Source organism: Ursus americanus, chromosome 7 (genome assembly GCF_024610735.1).
Source record: "Ursus americanus isolate L20-20 chromosome 7, mUrsAme1.1.p, whole genome shotgun sequence".
Classification (NCBI taxonomy): domain Eukaryota; kingdom Metazoa; phylum Chordata; class Mammalia; order Carnivora; family Ursidae; genus Ursus; species Ursus americanus.
Window position 1 is genome coordinate 66,865,364 of NC_142133.1, and position 27,522 is coordinate 66,892,885.

General features: G+C 55.2%; 1 protein-coding gene across 5 annotated transcripts in view; it reads left to right on the plus strand.

Annotated features, from left to right (window-relative positions):
• DNMT3A (DNA methyltransferase 3 alpha) overlaps nt 1-23,541 on the plus strand; it is a 101,551-nt gene extending 78,010 nt beyond the window's left edge. For 4 of the 5 annotated variants that reach the window (XM_045809283.2, XM_045809282.2, XM_045809284.2 and 1 more), the window contains 17 exons: nt 4,790-5,005; nt 5,270-5,428; nt 5,870-5,977; nt 6,252-6,408; nt 6,751-6,900; nt 7,008-7,052; nt 7,754-7,833; nt 8,423-8,535; nt 8,626-8,809; nt 9,063-9,147; nt 10,960-11,105; nt 11,924-12,014; nt 12,204-12,352; nt 13,411-13,496; nt 15,437-15,506; nt 16,328-16,446; nt 17,254-23,541. In XM_045809283.2, the coding sequence (XP_045665239.1) occupies nt 4,790-5,005; nt 5,270-5,428; nt 5,870-5,977; nt 6,252-6,408; nt 6,751-6,900; nt 7,008-7,052; nt 7,754-7,833; nt 8,423-8,535; nt 8,626-8,809; nt 9,063-9,147; nt 10,960-11,105; nt 11,924-12,014; nt 12,204-12,352; nt 13,411-13,496; nt 15,437-15,506; nt 16,328-16,446; nt 17,254-17,395 (2,100 nt within the window). In that variant the 3' untranslated portion in view covers nt 17,396-23,541. Of the gene's footprint in view, nt 1-1,280; nt 1,383-4,789; nt 5,006-5,269; nt 5,429-5,869; nt 5,978-6,251; nt 6,409-6,750; nt 6,901-7,007; nt 7,053-7,753; nt 7,834-8,422; nt 8,536-8,625; nt 8,810-9,062; nt 9,148-10,959; nt 11,106-11,923; nt 12,015-12,203; nt 12,353-13,410; nt 13,497-15,436; nt 15,507-16,327; nt 16,447-17,253 lie in introns of those variants that run through there. The other variant, XM_045809285.2, reaches the window with a different exon arrangement.
• Nucleotides 23,542-27,522: the final 3,981 nt, after the last annotated feature.

Below are 27,522 nucleotides of genomic sequence, written 5' to 3' on the forward strand. Positions count from 1 at the left end.
CTTAACCTCATTTATCACTCCTACTAGCCATTTTTTTTCTTGGCTTTGAAGCCAACCAGGTCAGTGGGGCTTGGTATTTGTGGTATAGTTATCTTCACAGGTGTTTTCCAATGACCTTTTCCTATCTCTCCAAGTCTAGTTGAATCTGTCAACTCCTTGAAGGCAGGAGAGCCAAGAGGGTCTGCTTCTTTATCTGATGTGGGTGGAGACTGTGTGTGTGTGTGTGTGTGTGTGTGTGTGTCTGTCTGTCTGTCTGTCTGTCTCCGTGGGGGGAGGGGCCTCTGCTCGGGAAGAGGGGGTTTGCATTGGTTGAGGCTGCACCTGGGGGCTGCACCTGGAGGCTCCGGGAGAGGAATGGAGAGCCTCCTAGAGCTGCAGGTGGTTGTGCCCAGAAGTGAGAAATTGCTGAACTTTTAAACTAGAGCGTGCCCTCCCCACCACCACCTTGCACACAGGAAAATGGGACGTTCAACGCAGACCCTGAATGACCTAGGGGATCCAGGGACTTGGCCAGGAAGAGGTTTTCAAAGTCTGAACGCAAGCCACGCTTTTAAGGGACCCCTCTCTATCCACCTGTAGTATGAAGAGGAGAGCCCTCTCCCCAGCATTCTTGTAATGGAGCGCTCCCAATTTCTGCAGGCGCCTTCTGTCCGCCTCTGTGTGCTTTGAGTTTTCCCTACAGTTTCCTGGGCCTCTACGCTCATCTGTAAGCTTTTTCTTGTTTTTTCTTGTTTTTTTTTTTTTTTTTTTTTTTTTGGTTGTGCTTCCGAGAGACTGACTTTTAACAACTTTCTCCTGGCTCTCCCAGGCTGTCCGCAACCTCCTCTCTTCTTTTGCCGGCGCTCCTGGCTCTCTCCGCGCTCCCGGCTTACCTCCGCCCTGCAGAGCAGCCCCTTCCCTCCCGGTCCCTTTCCCTGCCTCCGTGGGCTCCCCGGCGTCCCTCGGAGCTCTCGCAGAGTTGGGGAGAGGGGGCGGGAGGGCCAGCCCGGAGGAGGGGGCGGCGCCGCCTCCAGCACGGCCGGGGCGGGGTCCTGGGAACGGGCGGAGGCCCAGCCGCGCCCCCAGGCCCCAGCGGCGGCCCGCGCCCCTCGGACGGGAGGAGAGGGGCTGGCCCACTGCCAGCGTCTGAGAGCCGGCCCCCTCCCCCGGCCCGCTTGCAGCCAACCAGGCACTCCAGCGGGGCCCACGTGACCTGGAGTTCTAGACAAAGAAAATGTTCAAGCCCTCCCCCCCACCTCCCCCCTCCCCCTCTCTCTGGCCCCCTCCGCCCCCAGCCCCATCGCCCCCTTCCCCTCCCCCCAGACGGGCAGCTACTTACAGAGCTTCAGGGCCGGGGCTCACACCTGAGCCGGACCACAGAGGGGCTGCACCTGGCCTTATGGGTAGGTTCCTGGACGGAGCCCTGGGGAGACTGGGGGCGGGGAGGCGGCAGGGGCCGGTGGGAGGATCTCTGGGCCGCTGCAGCCCTCTGGATTTGAGAAGAGTCAAAGTCTGCCTCCCTGGCCCGCAGGAGCTGGCTGCTCTGCCTGGCCTGAGTTCTGGAGATGCTGAGTTAGTGCTGTCCCACCCACTCCCTCCTCAGGAGCCCCAAGCCCCACTCCTCCCAGCGCTCAGGTGGGACCTGGCGGTGGTGCCGAGGCCAGAAGAGCAGCCCCAGCGTGTGAGCCTGGGGCAGGAGTCAGTGAAGGCTGGGGGGCAGGCCCTGGCGCAGGGCCGCTGGGGGACCAGGCGTTGGGCAGCGAGCAGCGCCTCTGCTGAGCTGGCTGGCTGATGGGCTGTTGGCATTTCCTTGCCGACCTGCGCTCCTGGCTGGTGGACCATACTGTCCTCGGGCCGTGCCAACCTTGTGGCCTCTTGGGAGGGACATTTTCCTCTCGTGCGTTTCCCTGGGAGCCAGTGGGCAGGCCCTCAGAGAGACGTGGTGCTGGGTGGGAGGGAGTAGCGTGACCCTGACAGGGGCTGTGGCACACCAGCGGGTGCTGTGGGGAGCAGCCTGACGCCGGCCTGTGATGGGAGAGGTGCCTGGGACAGCCTGGGACCCGCTAAACCACGGGGAGTCCGCATGGGCGCCCAGACCTCTGACCTTTGGAACGGGAAGCAGCCCGAGTCGCAGAGGAAGGTGGAGGCGGGACAGCTGCCCAGGAAGATGGGACTGGTCGGGGAGGCCTTGCCTCTACTAGAGTGGAGTTACCAGTAGCTTTCCAGGCTGGACAAACTCCAGACGAAGTGGCTTCCTTGAGCCACGGTAGTGGGGGGGTGGTGTGGTGTCTCCCTGGTCCTGCCCCATCTCTGGGCCGCTCTGGAGTGGGACCTTGTGAACTGGGGGTAGGAGCCTTTAGCCCAAATGCCAAAGCCCTGAGTTAACCCTTCTTTCTCCCATTGTTTGCCTGGGGAGGAGGGTTGGAGTGAGCGTGGAAAAAAGGCATTCCCACACTGCCCTAGGCAGACTATTCTAATGAGGCCCCTCCCCCATCCAGCCACTGTCTCTGCCACTTCTTCCCCTTTCCTCATGCCTCCTGCTGCTAACCCACCCCCTTCCTCCTTCCCCCACCCCTGCTGGCCTCGTCCCGACGGAGGCCCCCTTCTTCCTCCTCCTCCGCCTGCCAAAGCCCTGCTGGGTGCTTGTTCTCCTGCACCTAGTGGGTTGGGGGCGCTTAACAGCCATCAGCAGCAGCATCTGACAAGCTGGGGGACGTTGTGGGGGAAGAAAAATGTTCAGGAACTTGCTGTGGAGGGGTTGGGAAAAGAGACAAAGGGGCTGTGGGGGAGTGAGGAGGGTGGCATCAGGCACGACTCCCTTCTAGACCTGGGGAGCCCGGCACCCGCCCACTGCTGCTTGCTGTGCAGGTGACTTCACCTTTCCTCAGAAGGCCCCTCCCGCCCTCTGCCACCTGCACCTTGTTCTGGCCGAGGGGCCTCATCACCCCTGAAGCAGAGTCTTGGGGTCTGCATGGTAGCACCCTGGTCTAGATCCGTCCTCCATGCCTGAATTTCAAGGAGGCGTGGTGTTTCAAGGTGTTCCTTGGTGTTTCTCAGTGAGCGGATCTGGGGCTTCAGTAGTGCTGCCACAGCTGATTCTAGAAGAGGATGGGGTTGAGTGCACACCTAGGTGCGTCTTCTCATGGGGGAGGGGGTGGTAGATAATTGATAGTAGGAAGGGGAGGGCAAAGTCCCAGCAGGTGAGAGAGGGGGCTTGGGAGGGAAGAGCAGTTGCTCTGCATTCTCCCACTGCTGGCTTCCGTCCAGCTCAGTTTTCCAGCTGTTTGTGGGCTGGGGGCAAAGGATGCAGGATCCCATCTTAGAATTTGTTGAGTCAGGGAAAGAACTAGGATTTCCATCCTCAGTGTTCAAGGACTCCACCAGAAGCAAGTTTGGTTGGCGGCCTGGAGGCAAAGACGTGAGATTGAAACAAAATGAATCTATAGCACAGTAGACCTTTGAGCTTAACATAAAGGTTCTTAACCTGGGGCCCTGCGATCTGGGAGTCCATGGGGACTTTGGAGAGTCCTTGGCATTCTTGATACTTACATACATCAGATTCTTAAACCGGTCAGAAACATTTAATGGAAATCCTTTAGCTGAAGTGCTTTTTTAGGTTGGAGCAACTTGGAAGAGAGCGGACTGCTCCAGAATGGGCTGCTGAGTGAGCTGCAAGGCGAAGACGGGAATGTAGATGCTCTGACTTTTCGCTTGGAGCTCTTCCACTCTGAGTTCCTTTCTGATGTTCTTGTTTAGCCTTGAGGGTGGGCTTTGCCTTCCCAGCTCTACACTCTCTGGGAAAGCTGCGTGTTGAAAGGCACGTGGAAGGTGGGAGGGTTTTCATGGAATGTGGTGGAAACAGGTGCAGAGCCTTAAAGTTTGAGTTCACGGGGTCCCTCAGATTCAGTCACTGGGGTGAGATTAGTTGAATGGTTCTCAGAGCTAAAGATCAAGGATTTCATTCTCTTCTGTAGGGTGGTGGGAAGCCTGGAGCAGGTTTTGGGAAGGATAAGCGCGAGACAGTGAAAGGATGGAGGCTGTCCAAACGGGAGCATGATTGGATTTGGATTGGTAATTTATCAGGAGGATGGCAGAGAGGATGTGTGGCCTGTAGTGTGTTCTCAGTAAACCGTTGTTGAAAGAATAAATGTATTGACGGATCTGAAAGTTGTGTGTGTAGAAAGAATGGGTGAATTTGATAACATACATTTGATAGAACCTAAGATTCCAGAATGGCGTGGGAGCAGGCAAGCTCTTAACGGGGCTTGCTGTGATGTTTGAGCAGAGGGGGGACACACAGAGCAGTGATTTCATCATCTGTAGACATCACGACTACACTGGATTTGTGGTCTGGAAGCCAAGACCAGGAATAGAAGGGGTTGATTGCCCAGGAAAATCGTAAAAAGGACGAGAGGATCCAATTCGTGATTGGCAAGTAAGATAGGAGAGGACGGAGCCAAGGTCTGTGCCTATGCTACGGCGCACAATTACTGTTTGAATGGAATTCATCTTTCTGTGTCAGAGGGTGGGCAACTGATGGAGGCTAACCGATGGAGGAAGGTTTCGTGAGAGGCGCAACAAGAGAAGGTTGGACACCAGCCAAATGATTTGAGTTCACCGACCAACTTCAGATTTGCCCATTTTCCACGGCAAGCCAATGGAGTTGATGATCAAAGAACTTCGTCCTTTACCTCCTGTCACTGTCTCCAGACCACAAAGAGATTGAGAAGAGCCTCCCCCCGCCCCAGTATCAAGTGGCCTTGCTAATACCTGGAGAGGTCAAGGTAACTTCTGTTCCTTGTTTCTCCAGGCTGAGAAGAAAGCCAAGGTGATTGCAGTAATGAATGCTGTGGAAGAAAACCAGGGGTCTGGCGAGTCGCAGAAGGTGGAGGAGGTCAGCCCTCCTGCAGTGCAGCAGCCCACCGACCCCGCATCCCCCACCGTGGCCACCACACCTGAGCCCGTGGGGGCGGACGCTGGGGACAAGAACACCACCAAAGCAGCCGACGATGAGCCGGAGTACGAGGTGAGCGGCTCACTTCTTCATCTGCCTCGTCCAGCTCTTTCCTGGGTCCTTCCACTGCCAGCTCTTCCCGTCCTGCTCTCCTCTCTCCACCTGACCCCAGGCCTCTTCGTCTCCCCAGTCTTGCTCTGTCTTGGTCGGTTCAGATGGAGCTCCCTCCTGGCTGTCCTGACCCTCAGATGCCCAGGGCTGGGGTTGCCATGGGGGGATCAGGGTGGCAGGGCCTCGTGACCACCACGTAATGACTTCTGCTCCTTGGGGCTCCAGGACGGCCGGGGCTTTGGCATTGGGGAGCTGGTGTGGGGGAAACTTCGGGGCTTCTCCTGGTGGCCAGGCCGCATTGTGTCTTGGTGGATGACGGGCCGGAGCCGAGCAGCTGAAGGCACCCGCTGGGTCATGTGGTTTGGAGACGGCAAGTTCTCGGTGGTAAGTCCTGGGGTTTGGTGGTAGCCTTGGGGAGGAACGGGTCTTGGTCCCAGGGCCTGTGGTTTGGGGCTGGGGGCTCAGTCCAGACCTGGGGTGGAAGAAGTGAGTTCTGCTCGCCTCCGCTCTCCACATGGGACTGGAAGATGCGCTAGAGAAAAGTGGGCTGCCTTGGGGGGGCTCGGAGAGCTGGGGCACCTGTCAAGCTCTTGACCATTGGGACCCTTTCTCCAGAACTCCTTTCCTGCTTGCATTCAGGTCCTCCCCCACATTGGGGTTGGACTCCTCCTTTGAGCATCATGGAATTATTTATCAGTCCATCTGGTCCTCTCAAGGGCGGTGGCTGAGTGTCAGTGCCCCAGTCCTTGCCCATTGCCAGGCATGTGGTGGGGGCTTGACGGGTGTGGCAGGAGGAGAAAGCGAGGGCGTTGGTGGTGTCTCCAGGTGTGTGTTGAGAAGCTGATGCCGCTGAGCTCCTTCTGCAGCGCTTTCCACCAGGCTACCTACAACAAGCAGCCCATGTACCGCAAAGCCATCTACGAAGTCCTGCAGGTGAGTGCCCCTCCGCGCAGAGGGGGCTTAGACAGCAGGGACTCCTAGTTGGTCTAGAAGCTGAAGTGCAGAGGTTAGGCAGAGGGCCCACCTGCAAGGCCCCCGGGATTCCCTTTTGTCCCCCATCACCCCCCCCATTACCCCTTTCTGCCCTCCCCTCCTCCGACACTCTCCTGTGACCCTCCCATGCCCCTTCTTCCAGCTCTTGCCTCAGGCCACCCTTGCTGTCCTCCAGCCTGTTTTGACACCCTCCCCCCTATGTGTTGCCCTCTAGGTGGCCAGTAGCCGTGCGGGGAAGCTGTTCCCGGCATGCCATGACAGCGATGAGAGCGACACTGCCAAGGCCGTGGAGGTGCAGAACAAACAGATGATCGAATGGGCTCTTGGAGGGTTCCAGCCCTCTGGCCCCAAGGGCCTGGAGCCACCTGAAGGTAAATGCAGGTGCCCAGGCCAGCCTTCTGGGACCCCTGCCAGCTGGGCAGCTCCATGCCAGGGCTGGGAAGGCCCTGCTTGGGGAGAGCTGCCAGCTCTTTGGTTGAGAGGCCCAAGGGGAGTAGCCACGGTCTCCCTTTCCCTGGGGTCATGATAGGGGCAGGGCTGCTGTAGGACTCAGGATAAGCTCCTCCCATTGGCTTGCTGGCAGTGGAGAGCTGGGAGCTAGAACAAGTTGGGGACCAGGCCGCACCCCTTTGGAGGCAGTATAGAGGAGGAGAGGGAGCTGGCACTGCTTGTCGGTAGTAACCGCGATCTCGTCACCTGCTTTCCCCATCCAGAAGAGAAGAACCCCTACAAAGAAGTTTACACAGACATGTGGGTCGAACCCGAGGCAGCTGCCTATGCACCACCCCCACCCGCCAAAAAGCCCCGAAAGAGCACAACGGAGAAGCCTAAGGTCAAGGAGATAATTGACGAACGCACAAGAGGTAGTTGGCCTGGCTCTGGAGAGAGAGGCACGGCGAGGCTGGCGTTCAGAGGCGTGGGCGTGGCCCTCACGGCCCCCTCTGATGCTGGGCTCTCCTCCCCTCCGCAGAGCGGCTGGTGTACGAGGTGCGGCAGAAGTGCCGGAACATTGAGGGTGAGTCCCGACGGCCGCTGATTCCCTGGGAAGTCCGCAGTCTTGCCCCCAGGACGGGCAGGAGGGCTTGGCCTCTAGCCTGGGGCCTGGTGCAGAGTAGCCTAGGCACGTAGGTTTGAATGTCCTGGGACGTCTGTACCCAGTGAAGGCCTCTGTCCTGCCCATCCCACCACCCCCACCCTGCGTCACCCACACAGCCGTCTTCCGTGCTACTGTCTACTTCCTATCAGTGGCCGGCGCTGGTCGTTAGGGTTTGGGACACTCCCAGTGGGTCAGAAAAGGGTGGCCTCTCTTGGATTTGCTTGAACTAGTGACCTTTGGCCTTTTACCTTTCCTCACCTGCTCTCATCCAGTGGTCGTTAGAGCATCTCAGGGCCGGCAAGGATGGGGGCAGGAGCCTAAGACTTAAGGACTGCCCAGGGACTATCTCCTGAGTCACCCAGGGTCCAGGCCCTCTTCTCATAGGCGGGTTCCTGTCCTTGAATTATGCCTTTCCTCGATGGGTGGCATTGCCCCTCTGAGAGCTGAATGGGCATCGAGATTGGGGCCATGATGCCCCCTGTTCCATGGGGCACCCTCCCAGACTCCCATCTCCCTCCTTCTTGGGCTGCTGCTTTTCTAGAGCTGCGCTTTGGTCCCAAGGTGGGAAGGGGCCCTTTGGAGACATTCACTCTGCTTTCTCTACTCTCCCTGCTTTCCAGACATTTGCATCTCTTGTGGGAGCCTCAATGTCACCCTGGAACACCCTCTCTTCGTTGGAGGAATGTGCCAAAACTGTAAGGTAGGGGCACCCCCAGCAGCGAAACAGCCCCTGGTGCTCTGCACCTTCACCCTAGGGGCCCGTAGTCGCCTGGAGTAGCTGCCGTGGGTATACCGCGGTTCGCTCTGGACGCAGAGTCCTGATAAAATGGGCCCTTGGGCTTCAGTGTGTTTGACTGGCTGTTATTTGTCCTCCCCAGAAAGATTCCGTTTTCCTCGGAAGCCCATTCTGGTCTACAGATGTGGGCTCACAGTGTCACAGTTCCTAGTGTGGGGTGGCGGTGGGGCAGGGGGAGAACGGGCTGACTGACGGGTGGGCTGGCGCATCCTTGGGGGCCCAGGAGGAAAGCCCAGAGCTGCAGCGAGGGACAAGAGGGTACAGCTCCCTCCCAGGCCTCACTCTGGGGCTTCCCAAGTCCTCACACTGCTGTGGGTCGGGATACCTGCTGGCCACCACCCACTCGTGTGGCTCAGTGGGCAGCAGGCTCACATCTTCAGGGATGGGTTACGCTTCCCAGGGGAGGGCCCAGAGGCTGGGCGCAAAGCCTGCCTTTGCCCTGGCCATGTGGGGTGCTGCCCGGGGGCCTCTGACCCGCCGCCCCGCCCTCTAGAACTGCTTCCTGGAGTGTGCGTACCAGTACGACGATGACGGCTACCAGTCCTACTGCACCATCTGCTGCGGGGGACGTGAGGTGCTCATGTGCGGGAACAACAACTGCTGCAGGTGAGGCCCTCCCCCCGGCCGGCCCCCTCCCCCAGCCCGGCTCCCTCGGGGGTGCCCCGCTCCCCCCCGCTACACTGGGCTTCCTTCCAGGTGCTTCTGTGTGGAGTGTGTGGACCTCTTGGTGGGGCCGGGGGCTGCCCAGGCAGCCATCAAGGAGGACCCCTGGAACTGCTACATGTGCGGACATAAGGGCACCTACGGGCTACTGCGGCGGCGGGACGACTGGCCCTCGCGGCTCCAGATGTTCTTCGCCAACAACCACGACCAGGAATTTGTGAGTGCTGGGCCTGGGCCGCCTCTCTTCACCCCCGCCCCGCCAGAGCCCGAGGGCAGGCACAGCCATGCGGGAGGGCCTGGGCCACGGCGGAGGGGCCTGAGCCGCCTGTGGGGGTGCAGGTTCACGGGGCGGCGGGGGGTGGGGGGAGCGGGGAGCGGATTCCCAAGCCAGAGCAGTCCTAGCGGGCCGGGAGGGCCCATCTGCAGAATCTCCGCGGGCGCTCACCTAGCCTCTTGTGCTCGCTGCCTAGGACCCTCCGAAGGTGTACCCACCTGTCCCAGCCGAGAAGAGGAAGCCCATCCGGGTGCTGTCTCTATTTGACGGCATTGCTACAGGTGAGCGTGTGGCCCCGACCCCCACGAGGAGCTGCGGTCCCTGTCCCGGGGTGGGGGAGGTCTGCGTGAGGGACCACGTGTGTTTCATGTTGGCAAAACAAAACCATAGTTAACATGAGAGCCATTAACGTAGTACCCTGCCGAGGAAACTTTTGTTTGAGAAGTAAAATCCGTGGTCAACCGCCATGTCTGGGGCGGGGCACGTGTCTCCGTGGGGGGGTGGGGGGTGCTCCAGCAGAGGACAGGGGCATCGTTAGAGGTTATTGAAGATTTTCCTAAAGCCTCAAAGGACAGACTCGGCGACCAGAACGAAAATATAGGCAGTGTCTGTCGTAGGATGACCGTAAGTCACGGTAAAAAAAAAAAAAAAAAAAGATCAACAAGAGAGTCTAAAAAATAGTTAAGTCATCCGTAATCCTATTATTAGCATTTTGGTGTATATCGTTTTCTATTTTTTTTCCGTGCGTATATGTATGTGTGTTTCTAGAATCATACATGTAGAAAAATAAAACGAGAGGATAGTTAAACGCACACTGTGTTGTAACTCGCCTTTTCATTTGCTATCATGACCGCTTTTTCATGTTAACATGGAACTGCGTCCTTCATTTGTAAGCGCTGCATAGGGTTCCACCGGGTGAAAGTACCGTGATTTATGTAACTAACCCGCTGTTGGGTTGTTGAGTGTTTTTTTCTCTGTTCCAAGCAGCGCTGTGACAAGCATCCGTATACACACATCATTACATACGTAAACTTCTCTCTTGTAGAGAGAGCTGGGACACCACGTTTGTTTCATGTGGTTCTTGACCTTGCCCAAGAGCCCTCCCGATAGGTGCTGCTGACACATATCCCCGCCATGCCCCCAGGCCGACGGCTTCTCCGTGTTCTTAAGAAAGGAATAACCCTCCTCAGAACGGGTGTCTTCCTGTGGCCGGAGGGAGATGGGCTGGGGCGGGGTGGCATCCCAGGCCAGATGTTTCTGTTCTAGTCTCAGCTCAGTGTTGATATTCTATAAACCTCGGGAAGTTATATTACAGCCTTGGTTTCCCAGGGCAGAACCTCGAAGCCCTCTTAAACCACACCACACCCCAAGAGACTGTAAAACCCCGTCGGTGGGGGGGGGGTCTGTGGGAGCAGTGGAAATGGTGCTGCTGCTCCCTGTTTCTCCGGAGGCTCTTGGGGTCTATTCTCATTGTTTCCTTGCCCTCAGTCCAGCAAACATTTGTGAAGGGATCATAGTAAGGAAGCGAGTGTAGTTTGCTCAGGAGGAAACACGGATGAGCTCTTCTCTGTTCTGAAGAGCATTTGGCACATAAGAGAAGGGCTGAATTAGGCATACCCGCTGTTCTGAGGAGTTGGAGAGAGATGCAAGGTGCTAGGGGCTTACAGAGGAGGGGGGTTGCTTCCAGGGGGTTGCAGGGTGCGGTGTAGGGGGCTGTTGATGAAGCCTTTATGGAGCAGGTGGCGTTTCTGTTGAGTCTTGGGAGGACGGGTAGAATTGCAGCAGGAGGCCATGGGCCAGGAGTGTGGAAGGAGCAGTCTATGCAGGATGTAGGAACAGCAAAGAAAAGGCCACCCAAAAAGTCACCTGCTGTTCTCTCTGGTTCTGGAAACCACCTATTGTCTGGTCTTGATGGCCTTCTAAGTAGATCAAAGTAGGCATAAAGTAGGATCCAAAAGGATCCTGCAGCTTACTGGGCAGGGTAGGGCTCCGGCCTGTTGCTGACTCGTGTCCTGCTGGCCAGAGAGCCCCCTGCAAAGACCAGGGTGCTGGGAAGGAGCCCCAGTGACCGTGCCTTTCGCTGGCTGGCACAGGGCTTCTGGTGCTGAAGGACTTGGGAATTCAGGTGGACCGCTACATCGCCTCCGAGGTGTGCGAGGACTCCATCACGGTGGGCATGGTGCGGCACCAGGGGAAGATCATGTACGTCGGGGACGTCCGCAGCGTCACGCAGAAGCATGTATGTCAGTGTAGTGGGACCCATCCCACCTTCTCTGTGTCCCTTGCGCTTTGCTCCTGGGGCGGTGGCAGCCGCCTTGCATTTTGCTCCTTTGCTCTTTTCCTTTCTCCTTTCCCCCAGTCTCGTCATCTGCCATGTTCCTCGTCTGGAGAGGGAAAATGGGCAGATTCCAGCGGGAACTGCGAGATGGCCCTTTTAGGCTCCGGCTGCCCCCTGGCTAGCCTCAGGCCTTTGTAGCAGAGTGTTTTGGTTCCCGTTCTCCCAATACTTTTGGCAACATCTTTACCAGCCTCCATTTCGGGGGGGTGGTGGTGCTTGGGTGACCCTTTGCCTTTCCAGTTAACTGTGTCTACTCCGGAAACTGCAGGCCCTCAGGGATCCCCGAGGGCGTTTAGAGGGCGTTCAGATGGCCCAGACACCCTGCTCCAAGTGTGCAGAGCACAAAGTGTCTTTGCAGTCAGCTGCCCAGCCTGGACCGCCTTCCCTCTAAGTGGCTGCTTTTCCTGTTGGGAGCACGCTGTTTCCCTGCTGGCCTCGGAGATGATCCGATTGGATCCCCTCACTTTGTTTAGGAACCTAAACTCAGAGAGCCTCAGTGACTTGCCCGTGGTGGTGGTGATGGGGTGTGTGTGTGTGTGTGTGTGTGTGTGTGTGTCTGTATGTACCTATGAATGTATATAGTAAGCATCCCAAGCAGCTAGGTCTCCTCGCTCTGGTGCCAAAGTACTTTTTTTTGCCAAGTCCACAGATAATTTCCTACTTCCCTTCTGCCTCTGTTGCCCGGACATCAGGCCATCCCATTACCTTTATCCTCCCAGATCCAGGAGTGGGGCCCGTTCGATCTGGTGATTGGGGGCAGTCCTTGCAATGATCTCTCCATCGTCAACCCTGCCCGGAAAGGACTCTATGGTAGGTGCTGTGCTCACCCCTCCCCTTTCTGAGCTGGTGCTTCCGCACGTAGGTTTCCTACTTGGACATTTCTGCCCTGGGACAGCTACTCCCGATGACCCTGTCCTCCCTTGCCCTCCCTGTGCCCGAGCCACACCACTGTCTCGTGCAGACAGCCCCAGCTGATGGCTTTCTCTTCCGACCTCTCAGAGGGCACTGGCCGGCTCTTCTTTGAGTTCTACCGCCTCCTGCATGATGCGCGGCCCAAGGAGGGAGATGACCGCCCCTTCTTCTGGCTCTTTGAGAATGTGGTGGCCATGGGCGTTAGTGACAAGAGGGACATCTCGCGATTTCTCGAGGTATAGCCAGCAACCTTGGTTTGGCCAGCTCACTAATGGCTTCTACCTTGGACTGCTGCTTTATCCCTGTCTCATCTGCATTGTGGAGCTGGGGACTGGTGACTTCTGCTTTGCGAGGGGCCTGTTCGGGAAGCTCCAGGGCTTCCTCATTAGGGAGGAAACACTGGTAGAGGCCTACTCTGGAAAGAACCTGTGGTCTGACTCTAAGACGTAGTGTGTGGGTGCGGGCCTCCGGGCTTGAAGGACTTGACTGTTCCTAGTAGGGTGGGGTGCCAGGCTCCTAGAGTGTGGAGTTCTGAGTGGTGTTTCCCTGGGGGGACCTTTGAGGTGGCCACATCAATTTTCCCTGACCAGAATGGCTTGCCCACACTCCCTGGCACCATGACAGATGCTCTGTATCACCTGGGAAGTAAAAAACATGGGTTCCCCATAACGTGGGTTCCATGTCCGCGCTGAGCTGGGTTGGAGCCATGCACAGGGGGTCTCTGTGGCCAGAGGCATTCTCGGGGTGGGCAGTCTGGGAGCTCGAGCCTATGCTCCAGAGTCTTGGGGTCGGTACACCTCGAGCTGGTGTTCTTAAGTGCGAGCAAGTGTCTCTTTGGCTCATAACCTGGACATCCAGTGAACACGTCCACACTCATTAGAACTTTGTTGCTCAGAGCCTCTGGGTGAGCTAGAACTGTGTAGACTGGTTAGGGTAGCCCTCAGCCACGTGTGGAATTTAACATTAAAATTCCTCAGTCACTCGAGCCTCATTTCAAGTACTCATTAGCCACCTGCAGCTACTCCATTGACCAGTGCAGACAGAAAACATGTCCATCGTCACAGAACGTGCAGTTAGACTGCAGAGGTCTAGAATGTTCTAATGAGAGCATGTGGAATGTGGCTGGGTTCCATTCTGGCTTTTCCTGGAGGCTTCAGGCTGTCCTGCTGCGTGGCTTCCTGAGAGAGGAGTAAGCAAGGGCCTTTGAAGCTGTAAAGCTCTAAACTAGCAAAATCTCCTGGCCCCATCCGCTATTCCTCTCTCGCTCATCTTTACTCTTTCTCCTGTTTTATAGTCCAACCCTGTGATGATTGATGCCAAAGAAGTGTCAGCTGCGCACAGGGCCCGCTACTTCTGGGGAAACCTTCCTGGTATGAACAGGTTGGTGAGAGTGCCCGGGCCTGGGGTGGCAGTGGGTTGGTGTCTGTAGGCAGCTTGGCCCAAGGAGGAGGAGGTCACCGAGTGGGCCCTCTTGGGCACCCTCCCCTGCGGACTAGCTTGCTGCTCTACCGTGTTCTTCTCTGCTTCCTTCTCCTTGGGGGAGAAGGGGAGTCAGGGTATAGAAAATACCTGAGAAACCAACAGCTAGCGGTTGGAATAGGAGAGTCCCCATGCTGCTGAGTCACATCGTTGGTTCTCGTGCATTGGTGACATATCCAGAGTCAGCTTGTCCTCAGTCTCCAGAGGTGGGGCTGTGGAGGGTGGAGGTGGGATGGGGAAGAGTGGTGCCCACAGCTGGGCCACACCTGCTCCGTGCAGCTTAGAGAGTCCTGCTTTGCTTATTAGCCACACACTTGTGGCTTCAGGTCCGTTGTTGGGAGGCTGTTCTTCATTGAGGTCACATGAATAGAGATGTTAACATCCAGGAATGAAGATAACTTCATTTCTTCAGTGTGTTAGTTGGATTATAAAAAGGCCGATGAGGAGAAAGGAATTCTGGTTGAGAGTCAGCAGTTCAAGAGCAGAGTGAGATCCACCCAATCTGGATATCTGTTATGCAGGATGTTTCCAGAATGTTCTAAGAGTGGATTGTCAACCTTGCCATATCTATAAATTGTTCACATTATCTAAGCTGGCTTCAGTTTTCTCTCCCTCTCGTCCATTAGCATGAAGTTGTAGGAACATCCCCAGTCTCATATCTTCTTTACAAAGCTGCTGGCTTTTGTGAGGGCTTATTGATGGGAAGGAGACCTGTCCGGGGGATAGCTGACCTGCAAACCGCTGAGTCCCACCTCCTACGTTTCCCAGCCCTACCTGTGTCCCGGAAGAGTAGACTGGGTTATGTAGTCCAGTATTCCATAGGAGCCACGAACTCAGTGTCTCCTTGGTCTTATGGGATTGTTCTCACCTGCGTCTTCCAATTCTAAGATTCTAGAGCTCTGAGCTTCGAGGCGGAGCAGAGGTACCATGTGGGGGGTGTGTGCATAAACAGGGCGGAGGCCGGAGGCCTGCACTTGGGCCATGGGTCCCTGTGGGTCCCATGCTGAGAAGGTAGACTGCTATGTGAAATGTCAGGAAAGGTCAGAGCCAAAGGTGATGTTCAGTGATCTGCTCCACTCTAAGAAGTGGCACATTCAGTGTCACAGGATTGTAGTCTTCTGTGGACCGTGCAGACGTTAAAGCCTTTCTCACTGCACGGTTAAGGTCCGCGCTGGGATGAATGTCAGCCATTGTACACACCCGTGCAGCCATCGCCACAGTCAAGAATCAGAACGTTTGATCACCCTCAAAGCTTGCTTTGTCATGGATACTTTTTTTTAAAGATGTTATTTATTTGTTTGTTTGTTTGATAGAGAGCCCATGGGTGGGGGGGAGGGGCAGAGGGCGAGGGACAAGCAGACGGCCCCACTCAGTGCCGACTCCCGAAGCGGGACTCGATCCCAGGACCCTGAGATCATCACCCGAGCCGAGGTCTGACACTTAACTGACTGAGCCCCCCACGCCCCTGTGACAGAGACTTTTAGAACTCAGTATATTTTAAGATGACTGGCATAAAAGTCATTTGAGTTTTCCTTCTTGTGGGCGGGTGTTATCTGCTTATTTGTAGATTGAGACCACCGTGGAATTTACATTTAAGGATGGACGCTTGGGTCTACCAAGCCTGCTTTGCACGCAGTCCTGGGTCCACCAGTCCTGTCCGTGGATGGCTGCAGTGTGTGTGCATATGTTCTGGGGGAGTTTGAAGGGGGTTACGATGTGTGTGGGTGACGACGGTCCTTTTCCACCGTTCTGTGTAAGTCGTGGCTGCTGGGCCGGTGCTGCTGGCCGCATCCCTGCTGGTCTCCTGGTCTCTGTCGTTACCTTCTCTTTCTGCCTCCTAGGCCGTTGGCATCCACTGTGAATGATAAGCTGGAGCTGCAGGAGTGTCTGGAGCACGGCAGAATAGCCAAGGTTAGCCCTGGCGCCAGAGCCCTCCGCAGGGGGGTAGGGAGAAGGGCAGAGAGCGCCGGATGAGCCTGAGTGCTCTCCAGGGCAGTGTCCGCAGTGGTGTGGAGAACACGGTTTAGGAGGTGGCATGGGGTCATGCACCCAGTCGGCCAGAGGGGAGGGCCCAGGGGAGAGCCTGGAGGGCACGGAGAGAGATCAGAAATCCTTCCTGGTCTTCAGCCCGTCCTCGCTGAGCGTCGCCCGCTGGTCCTGTGAGAAGCAGACACTTAAGAAGTCTTTGCCAAAGTCCCTGAATCTGCTAGGGCTCTTAAATTTTTTGGCCAGGATCTATCGCATGAGCCTTCAGGATGGCTCATTCTCCTGTGATGTGGAAGCCGCATTTCTCTCTGGAAAAATCCCCCGGAGTGAGTGTACCAGGCGTCAGGTTTCATGAGCGTGGGTGCCAGCATCCAGGACTGCAGGCGCCCCCAAAGTGTCTGTCAGGAGCCCCTGAGTAATTTGGCATCCGTTTGCCTGCAAGTCACTACACCGGTGCAAAGAACCCGTTCTTAGAAGACTTAGGAGCTCAGCGGCTTGAGCTGCTCCCTCTCAAGTCCTTGGCCAGCGAGACTGGAGTAAGGATGGCCGGGTGACCTCAGAGTGGGAAGAAGAGCAGGGCAGTGGCGTCTGCGGAGGCTCGTGCTGGAGCCTTTACCCTGGCCACCTGCACAGACCAGGCCTTGTCCGTGCTTGAGTCACCCGTCCCGGCAAGTGCCTGGTGCTCATGTTAGACTCATGGCCAGCGAATGAGTGCTCATTGCTCTTTTCCTCTCCTTGTCTTCTAGTTCAGCAAAGTGAGGACCATTACTACTAGGTCGAACTCCATAAAGCAGGGCAAAGACCAGCATTTCCCCGTCTTCATGAATGAGAAAGAGGACATCTTATGGTGCACTGAAATGGAAAGGTAGTACCACGTGCTGGTGTCCTGGGGCGCGTGGCGCGTGGCGGTTGCTGCCTGTGAGGGAGGGATCGCTGCCCCTTCCGGCCGAGCCTGTAGCTTCCACAGATACCGTGTGAGCAGCGGGTCTCCCCAAGCATTTCCCAACAAGGCAGGTTCCGGGAGGTGGGGGACACTCCTGTGCGTTGTAAGGCCGGGCCCAGGGGCAGAGGAGTCTAGGAGTAGGTTCAGGGGGCCGTGGCTCCCAGAGGTCCTGCTAAGCTCTGTGGAAACAGTGCAGCTCCAGGAGCTCCCTCCACTCATGCTGCTCATTTCGGGGACTTTGCAAACCAGGACAGCGCACGGGACCGGGTGGGCCACGCAGCCTCACTCCCTGACTGGGTGCAAACCAGACTCACGGGCTAGACGGTCTCCTGGTCCCTCGTGTGACTGCAGTTTAGCCAAAGCGACCCTTTGACACACACGACCAGAGCAAACAGAAGCTTGGAGCGGCTCCGGTCAGGCCAGAGTCCAGCTCCTTCGTCGAGGTCTCGCTCTTACGGGCGAGGTCCTAGGGATGCGTGTTTATTACCGACAGGTTTCAGGTACACGTTGCATCCCGTCTCCGGCCCAGCACGCCCCAGAGGGGTCTTTCAGCAGTGCTAGCTTTGTTTCTATCGTGTGGCCACTCCCGGGTGGCGCTTGGCTTCCTTCCCTTCCGACCCACAGCAAGTGGCAGGGTGCCTGAGTCGTGGTTGGCGCTCCAGGACGGAGGAGCCCGCCGGATCGCCCCCGCCCGCGCTCAGCCCCGCCCTTTCTGCCTTTTCTCCCCAGGGTGTTCGGCTTCCCTGTCCACTATACCGACGTCTCCAACATGAGCCGCTTGGCGAGGCAGAGACTGCTGGGCCGGTCGTGGAGCGTGCCGGTCATCCGCCACCTCTTCGCTCCGCTGAAGGAGTATTTTGCTTGTGTGTAAGGGACATGAGGGCAAACTGAGGTAGTGACACAAAGTTAAACAAACAAAACAAAAACACAAAACACAACAAAACACCAACAACATGAGGATGGAGAGGAGTATCAGCACCCAGAAGAGAAAAAGGAATTTAAAACAAAAACCAGAGGCGGAAGTACCGGAGGGCTTTGCCTTGCACAAAGGGTTGGACATCATCTCCTGATTTTTCAATGTTAATCTTCAGTCCTATTTAAAAACAAAACCAAGCTCCCCCCCACCCCCCCCCACCCCCCCCTTTTTTTTTGGTCAAACCTTTTGTTTTCTACTCTTTTCAGAGGGGTTTTCTGTTTGTTTGGGTTTTTGTTTCTTGCTGTGACTGAAACAAGAGGATTTATTGCAGCAAAACTCAGTGACAAGGAATAGTAACAATACCTTGCAGAGGAAGGTTGGGAGAAAAGGAAAAAAGGAAATTCTATAGAAATCTATATATTGGATTTTTTTTTTTTTTTTTTACTATATATCTTTTTTTTTTTTTTCGTTGTTGTCTCTAGCCTGATCAGATAGGAGCACAAGCAGGGGAGAGAAAATAGTGACACCCAGTGGCAGAGTTCCCTCCCAGCCACTGAGCTGTCTTGCCAGCACCATTCCTGGTCATGCAGAACAGAGCCCAACTAGCAACAGGAAGACAGAACACACAAGACCCTTTTATACAGTATTTCAGGTGCCTACCACACAGGAAACCTTGAAGAAAATCAGTTTCTAGAAGCCGCTGTTACCTCTTGTTTACAGTTTATATATATATGATAGATATGAGATATATATATAAAAGGTACTGTTAACTACTGTACAACCCGACTTCATAATGGTGCTTTAAAACAGCGAGATGAGTAAAAACATCAGCTTCCACGTTGCCTTATGTGCAAAGGGTTTTAACCAAGGATGGAGAAGGGAGGCAGCTTGAAGGTGAATCGTGGCCGTGGCGGGCTTTCCCCCGGGTATTTAACAAGGCGAAGGGGGAGAATCCGGGACCCGTGTTCTCCTGCTTCTCCCTGCCAAAAAACGGGGGTGAGATGAGGTGGGTCGGACCGTGGAGAGCTGAGAGAGGGATTCATCCAGGCTCACGCAATAACCTTTTGATTTTTTTTCAAAAAGGAGACTCCCTCGGCAAGATGGCAGGATAAGGGGTCTTCATTCCCAATTTCTCACATTAGCCGATTTGAGGGCTCCTTGTGGTGGGATCAGAAATAATCCAGAGTGTGGGCAAGTGACCGTTAAAACCCCACCTGGAGCAAATAAAAAAACATACAAAACGTACTGGTGCTTTCCTGTCTAAGTCGCCTTTTGTGTGTTCTTTTATGAGGCCCTCACCATCCACCCTCTGCACAAGGCGGCTTCCGGCCCCTGGAATGTGATGTTTTTGGTCATCTCCAAAGGCTGCAGTTTTATACTGGGAGGCTGATGACACCTTTTGTTATAATTATTCTTATGGTTCTGGTTATAATTATGTTTGTTTTCAGATTTTTCTTTAAGAAAACAAAAACCCAACCCCCCTCCCTTGCGGTTTCAAACCAAGGTGCGGGGAGCAGGGTGCTTCTAAGTTAGCGGTGGCCCTGGTGCCCTGGCTCCCCACCCCTCGGGCCAGGTGGGCCACCGGGCGCAGCGACAGCTGGGCGGCCAGGGGAGTCCCTGAGGCCGGCCTTCCGGGCGCGTCCGTCTTCTCTTCTACTTCCCCTCCTCTGAGTCACGCGTGTCAGGGCTGGAGGGAGGACCGGGCCATCTCTCTCCTCGTGTGTATGATTGGAGTGGTGTGTATTTCTTTTCTAGTACTTGGTCTAATGATAGCCGCGCTCTTAGCCGGGGCCGGCGGCACCTGGAGCCCCAGGTGCGCGGACACTTGGTTCCCCCTCCTTACCGAGGCAGGCGGCCTGGCGTTGGCGGTAGGCAGGGCCGGCACTGGGGCTCCAGGGTGAGGGCCCAACGGGCAGATGCTTGCCTGGATAGATGGGGTGTAGATATGTGGCATATAGAGATATATATTTTATAATGGGAGGGGGGTTGGCACCTCCTGGGACTGGCAGGGCTGGGAGGTGTGCTGTCAAGCACATGGTCCCAAGTTCGCATCCCTAGAAAGATAGGGCCTACGGTGATAGGCGCTATATAAATACATAGATAGGGTCATGTATAAGAAATATTATGGAGTGGGGAGTGGGGCGAGGGGGCTCAGAGTGCTGAGCCTCCGATCCCACTGCAGACATAAGCCCCACACCAATCAGTCAATCCCACACGCATACACAGGAACAGATTCCTACCGATGCAGAATGGGCGCACACACACACACACACACACACACACAGCCAGGGGGCTCTCAGCGCTCTTCTCCCCAGGATTCAGGACTTTGTGGCGTCGGCCCTGCAGCTCTTTACCTCTGTTGCCCTGATTGCAGGTAGACTGTCAATCCCAGAAGTTGCTAGGTGCTGAAGGCAGGAAAAGGAGGAGGTTTTATTCCCGCAGGTGCTCTCCTCTAGCAGGTAGCATTCTATCTCTTTTGCCCCTGGTGATGTCAAAAGATTCTTCTGTTAGCAACCTGTGATACTGACCTGCAACTCTAGGCACCAGTCAAGTCAGCCCTCGACTCCCCCTACCTATTCTCCCCCAACCAAAATAAAATTGACATCCAGGTCTGTCTTGGCCAGGGGGCTTCCATTGGACAAAAAATAAAAATAAAAAAAAAATGGGACAGTGAAACTCATGTTTTGAATAAAGTAAATTAGTAATTGGTGACAAAACTAAACCAAGGCTTTGAATCCCTTGCTCACTGCTCAGGAGTAAGCTCACAGCTGGTGGCCGCAGTCTCACGGGCCTTTTAGAGGTGCTTGGTCCTGGGCTTCAAGCCACGCGTTTCCTTGTCAAATTGGTTTTTAAGATCACACCCAGTCGGCTTCCTGCCAGCTCTGTGACATGACGGCAGGTGGCGATGGTGGGCCCCCTTGGGGCTGGAGCAGCTAGGAGGGGGGTACCTCTGCCCCTCCCTCGTTGGAATCCCTGTACCTAACCCGTGGTGCTCGCCCTGTCCCCTCCTTCTCCAGCCGGGCTCCATCTTCCTGGCCTGGGTCCACCAGCACCACTCCAGGAGGGCTGTGGGGAGGAGGGGCTGCCTCAGGCAGTCCAAGGTGCTCCCTCCCCCACTGGCCAACGCTAAGGTCTTCGCAGCCCCCAGTGTCAGGACCGGCTCTTCACGGGCCTGCCTTTGCAAACAGACTTTCCAGCTCTCCTGGCTGTCCTAGGCCTTTTGTCCACTGCTTACATGAAGGAGTTTGCCTTTCCCTGTGGCCCAGGCTCCTCCCAGGGTGTTGGTGTGGTAGCCGTGGAGACGGCAGGTCTGAGGGCTTAGTGTGGGCCAGCCAACTTGCTCGGGGGAGGCCTGGATGTTGTGGCTGATACTTAAGAGGACTTAAGTATCCTGGTCCAGCAACCTGACTAGGCCCCAGAATGGGCCAGATGACAGTTAACAATCACCAGCTTTTCTTCCAGCCCACCCCAGGGGCTTGGTCCCCCAGTAGAACTTGGGAGGGTGCAGAGGACCTTGGGAATGTGCCAGCCTGACCATGCCCCATGCTTGCAATGGTCTGCTTTAGCCCCGGGTGGGGCGTTTCTGGGGACAAGGATCTGGTCGCCTTCTAAAGGAGGGCTGGGCTTTGGCGAGGCAGGATTGTGTGAGGATTAAGGAGGGTCTCGTTACACTTGCTGTGGGTGAAGCTGAGGGTAGAGGTGTGGAGAAGGAGAAACCAAGAAGGCCTAGGGAAAATTCTGGAGTATGTTCACCAGTGGGATTTTTCTTTCTCATAAAATTTATCCCTGGAAACCAGGGCTTCTAGGGACCGAGGATGATGCCTCCCAATTCGTTTCAGGTGCCAAGTAGAAGGTGGTGCCAAAGAGATCGGTGGCTTTTGGGGGAGGTCGCCGGGGGCTTGTGCCAGGGTCACAGAGCCGTCGGTCGCCTGTCTGAGGAGGAAGTGAGTCTCCCGTAGGCAGCAGCTGAGCCCTGTGGGCCGGGCCTCAAGCTGGCTGGTGCTAAGCCCCTTCCCCGTGGGACTGGCTGGAGAAGAGTAGGCTGGGGGAGCAGCAGGTGAGGACTGGGTGGGGAGAGGGTTCTTGCTGTCAGCAGATGATGCCATGAGTGTGTTACTATCTGTTTTTCTCTCTAGACCCCAGAACCTTCCTGCTATTGAACATTCTTCTAGAAAGCAAACTTCCCCAAAGAGCATCCAGGACCTCTTAGCTTTTGAGACAGGCCTGGGAGTGGTTGGCTGGTGGAGATGCCCGTGGGAGTCTTGGTGAGTCGCTAGGGTGTGGATTGGGACAGGCAGACCGGGCAGCAGGGAAGGCTGCTGGACACTGAACTGGTTTCGTGAGGGCCGGCTCCCCTTCCTTCCCACTTCGCTGGTGGTTTTGGGAAAGCCTAGATGGGAATACGCACCATCTCCGGCACAGGAAGGTCTGTCTCAGGAGCCAGGGAAGGAGCATTTCCGTGGAGCCATCTGGGAAGTGTGTTCTCCAGGAAAACTGCCATCCGGAGTCTTCCCATGTTTGATGATCTAAGTATACATAAAGTCGATCTTGGAGGAGGGTTTCAATTCCTGTCGCCGTTCTGCTTGGCCAGAGGTCGCTGTGCCTTTCAGAGGAGTCGTTTTTAGGAAACTTGCAGGAGCCCCCTCGAGCTGTGGATTAGGGCCTTGGGGCCCCCCTGGCACTGTGATCTGGAGAGAGCTAGCTGTTTCCTTTCGTCAGGGGAAGAGCAGACCCAAGATTCTGGCAAGAACAGTTTCTAGCCAGGCCCCATTCTGATCCCAGGAGGTGAGAGATCTGAATTTGTCTTTGGGTGTTGTCTAGGACGGTTGCTCCCAGTGCTTGTGACTAGAGGTGACACCAGAGTTGTCCTTGGCAGGAGAGCTGAAGGCTTTCCTCCAGCGCAGGATGGAGGGGTGTTGTGGAGGCCTAACCCGGAGCCAGCACGGCCGCCCAGCGTGACCCTACTGACTCAGGGATTAACGACACATGTTCGCAGGATCCGGGAGGAGAGAAGGGGAGATTAATGGCAAGGATAGACTCCATGGTTCTAGCAGAAGCTCTCGAATCTTTACATTTTGGTGAAGGAAAGCCTGGGTGTCTTTGGGAAGTGAGGCCAGTCCCTCCTGTCCCCGTGTGTCTCAGAGACCTGGCTGAGGCGGGCCTTTGCTTGGTGACCGCTCGCTCATCGAGGACCCTAGGCGGGGGATCTTCTGGGGCGGGAGAGACAGGTGGACCTAAAGCAGCAAGGACAAGGACACAAGGTTCCCTTTGCTAGTTGTGACTGGCTGAATTGCCCGAACGCAGGCCCACGGACTCCTGGAACTCTGGTAACTGGAAACCCCCCCCCCCCCAATCTGCTCCACCCGAGGGCCACGGGAGGGCGGGCGGCTCCCCCCAGGCCCTCCACCCCAGTCCCACAGCCTCTAGCTCCCCACGCCTGAGGACCTGAGCAGGGAATCGAAAGCCTCACACCAGTCCCATTTCACTTCCCAGACCAATTCGGTTGCATAGCATCCAGAATTCAACCACCAACCAAAATGCCGAAATTTCTTAGAATACGCAGAGGGAGGAGGTGACTCAACAAGGTGCTAAAACATTTTATTAAAAATATATATTGTTAAATTAAGTCTGCTGTCTGGACAATGACTGTTTGTTTTGTTTTCTTGTAGTGGAGTTTAAAAGAGACTATTATTTTACTCTGATATATTATTATTAAAAAGGCATTTTAACTTTGTACTTGAAAACTAAATGAGCGATTTCATGTGTTTTAGCTGAGGCATTGAAGTAGGGGGTGCTTACTTATTTGTGGGAAATCATGTATTCATACTGAAGAATAAACTCTGTAGCTGGCTTGGTAATACCTTTTACTGTTACAGACGAGTCCGCTTTGACCCCGTCGGCAGAGTGCTTCTACTCCACATTCCACGCAGCTAAATGCAGGACTTCCTCCCCCGCCCCTCCCCTCCCCCAGCCTTTCTCTTCAGTTCCTCTTTTTTCCTTTTTTTTTTTTTTTCCTCCTTTGGGGTTGTTGTTTTTTTTTTTTTTCGTTTGTTTGTTTTCCTGGTTCCAGCATCCTTTCACCACTGTATTTTTTTTTTTTTTAGGGTTGCTTCTCTATTTATTGACAATAATAATGTACATTTCACAGTCTGGTTCTGGGACATCCAAGGAGGGGCGCGGGAGGGGGGCTCCCCCCGAGTGGGTCCCCAGCCCCGTCCCCCGGTGTTCTGTTGTATCTCTGTGTAAGTGACGCTCGTGACATAGCTGTTTATGAAATAATTAAAGAGGTCAATGCGTACAGCAGATGTAGAAAGTCTGTCAGTTCCGCCTTCATCACATTTTTTTTGTGCCCAGAAGAATATAATAAAGCTCCTTTCTAATGTACTTGTGCTGGAGAACACTTGAATAAATGGACTGTTTTTGTGCAAAAAGAAAAACGGAAAAAGCACCGTAATAATGTCCTTTTGTCTTGCGTCTCCTTCCCCCTGACATGACTGTTCACAGCCTTCCCAGAAGGGTCAAGTGCCCAAGTGGGGAGGGACTGGCATTGGGTCCAGACAATGCAGTTTCTCCCTTGAAAACATCACCTGTGTGAGTGTTAAATAGGGGCTGTAAGACTGGGTGGAAAAAAGGACAGTTTGGTCAACTCGAAGTTCAAATGTAACTTACGTAGTGAGACGAGGTCGCTGGAGGAGCAAATTCTGTCCGGGGCTGAGGGGTAGGAATTTTCAGGCTGGAGCCGCGAGAGGGGGGGCCTCATGCCAGTGTCTGGGTCAGATGAGCAGAGGGCTTTTGGTTACGGGCACTGTTCCCCTCCCTAGGGGGTTTCTGGCAGGTAGACAATCTGGACCGTGCAGGGGACCCTGGAACGGAGAGAGGCATTTGGCCTAAAAAAGAATCGAGAGATGTTTGCAAACAGTTGACAGGGCAAGGCCGAGGGGCTGGGATTGTTCTGGGTCGTTCCGTAAAGCAGGCAGAAGTGGGGCCAGTCTGCAGGAAGTCAGCCTGTTTCAGCTCACCTGAAAGTAGATCCTTCTTTGCCCCTGGCCAGCAGGACACGGGGGCCTCTGGGAGTGCAGTTAAGAGTTAAGACAGCCACTTGGGGATGCCACTGGGCTTCCGTGAAACCCCGAGTCTGATTTCCTCTCGCTGCGCGGCCCCTCCTCAGAACTGTCTTGCCAGTGGACCATGCCTTATGCATTGAAGAGTCCATTCATATGCAATGTCCCCTTCATCTTCACGATTCTTTGAGTCACTAGTTGCCAGTCTCCACCATCTAAAAACCGGCATCTGAACCCACATAGGAACAGGATCTTCCTGACACCTCTCAGCTCGAAGACCCTGGCGTTCCGTGTGGTGTTTCTGTCTCCTTAGTGTCAAGCAAGTCCCTGCCAACGGCTGTTTCTCTTAAGAGAGGATTATTCAAGGTTTCTTTCCTACCTTAGACTTTGGAGAGGCTTAGGACTGCAACACTTGGTTGGCGGCTTTGAAAGAAATTCTAAAGGGAGAATTGGAGAAAATAAGCTTTTCTCATGGGCACTTTTCTTTACAACATTGTAAATGTACATTTTTATCCTACTTTTTTCTCTCGTTTTCAGTGTTGATGTAGAATGCTTTTTTTTTTTTTCAAATGGCTGCATGGTATTTTCTTGTTGAGTATCTGTTTCTATATATATGCATTTTATTTTAGCTATAAATAGAGCTGCAATAAATATCTTTATGTGTTGGTTTTCTTTCCCCCCTATATTTTGTATTTTTTTCTCCTAAAGCTAGATTCCCAGAAGTGAGATGTACTGGGACAAAAAAGATGAAGATTTTGGTTGGCTCGTGACACATTTGCCTGATTTCCTCCAAGTGCTCAGCAGACACGTAGTCGATCTTCAGCCCTGCGGCTCTCAGTTCAGAAAACAGAGTCCTTAGTTGGACCAACTCAGAAAAGTGTTAATCCCAGTGGGGAAGTGAAGGCTCAAAGCATTTTTTTCCCCACTGAGAAGGAAATCTGTAGCTAGAAGCAGGAGGTGGCCGCAACATGGTTTGGTCACTAAATTTTGAAAATGAGCTCACTGGGAGTGCCCACCTGGAGAAGCCCGCAGGGATGGAATTCCCGCTGAATCTTTGAGACTCTGGTTCCAAGGCTAAGGAGAAATGGGAGGGTGTCATCAGTATGGAACCCGCCTCAGTGTCACCTGAGCTGGAGATGGGCAGTATGGCCAGAGCTTACAGGAAGGCGTTCCAGGGGCCATTTCATTAGTAAAAACCACCTCGCGAAGTTCCTGCATTTTAACAAGGTACCATTTGATGGTGGAGGAGTAGGGAAGAGAGGGAAGGGTCAGGGCTGGGCAGGAGTCAGGCAGTGGTGAAGTGACAGGGCCCACAGCCCCAATGGGACTGCCCAGGTGGGTCTGCCCGAGGTGGGGTGGCGAGGCTGTGCATCGCCAGGCCCAGGCTTGCTGGTTCTGGAGAAACTTCCCTGGGCTCGGCAAGGTTGATGCGGTGAAGCTGGGGTGGAGTAGAGGAGGCAGGGAGACGAGGTTGTCTGGGAGCTGGCGGGTTGGGGAGGCCAAAGGCACAGAGCAAGGCCAGAGGTGGCAGGCACGGGCAGTGGGGGTCCTTCTGGGGGATGTGGGTGTTAGGCTTCAGTGAAGCGAAGAGACTGTATGTTGAAGATGGGGGCATAAAGAAGTCACAGCTGAGGGGAGTAGGTCTCTCCTGTGACAGGCTCCTGGCGTCACTCCCAAAGCTCCCTTTCTCTTTGGTTCCAATACGCTTTAGAAGAACAAGGCCCGTTCACTTCAGTGGCATATTTTGCTCCTCTCGGCGGGGATCCTAGGAGGGTGCAGCTGGGTTGGGAAGAAAGGGCCTGGAGGTTTGGGGGTTACGAAGTCTCAGGTACCCTGAACTGAATCAGGAAAGACAACAGCATTTAGAACTCTGGGATCTGAATCTGTGTGACCGTGGGCGGGTTAGCTACTGGTCTTGAGCTCAGTCTTCTGGCTGGAAACCTGGGTCTTCTTGTCTGTCAAGCATGTAGTTTCTGGCGCCCCCTCCCCCGCCCAGGTGTGGGGGGGGTAGTTTGGGGGCCTGGGGAGGCAAGGAGCCCGGCCTGTGGAGACACGCTGCCACTCGGCCCTCACTGAGCCCAGGGCTTCGGCCAAAGTGGGTATATGTGGGTTAAGGGAGGGAACCTGAAGCCTCTCGGAGGCTTTCGCTCTGATGGAAGCCCAAGGCCCCTGCCTCTCGCTGCATGACCATCCCTCCTTGCCTGGCCCTGACCTGGCTCATGTATTGCCATGAGCAGTGGGTTCTGCCCGGCCCGGTGTGAGGACTTCCATGATCTCGTGTCCCTTCCTGCCCCAACCCGTCCCTGCTGCCTGGCTCGGGGATTTCCCTCCTCGAGGGCCGCCCTGTCTGGCTCTGAATCCTGCCCTGTCCTCCTGCTTGGCCGCGGCTCCTCCATCTGGCACCAGTAATCTCTCTGTTTCTCCCCGAGCATTTCCTTAATGGCACCGTCGATCTTTGACACACGTGCACACTGTCCCTTGCCCTCCCTCCAGATGCCCTATTTCTCTGCTCCACTTCACAGCAAAACTTGAAAGCACTCCTGGGATTTGAGGACTTTGCTTTTCTTACTCCCATTCTCTTCCATCTGCCCCAGAGGCTCCCCCCCCCCACAAGTCACCTCTCAGGAGCTGGGCCTGGGCGGGGCTTCCCTCCTCCCTGAAACGGCTTCTTCCCTGGGCTCCTGCATCATACCCCGTGTCTGTCTTCTTACCCCCCTGGCTTCCTTGGCTCTTTCCTGTTCTCTACCTGTTGGATGGCTCAGGCATCCCACGTCTGCTTTTGCCCCAATGTCCCCCGAGGCCCAGGTTCTCCTGTCCAGCTGCCTGCTTGGCCTCTCCACTCGGGTGTGGAACGGGCACTTTGAACATGACTCTGTCAAAAACAGAGCTCTTGGGGCGCCTGGGTGGCTCTGTCGGTGAAGCGTCTAATTCTTGGTTTTGGCTCAGGTCACCATCTCAGGGTCATGAGATGGAGCCCCATGTTGGGCTTTGCGCTGGGTGGGGAGCCTGCTTCAGATTTTC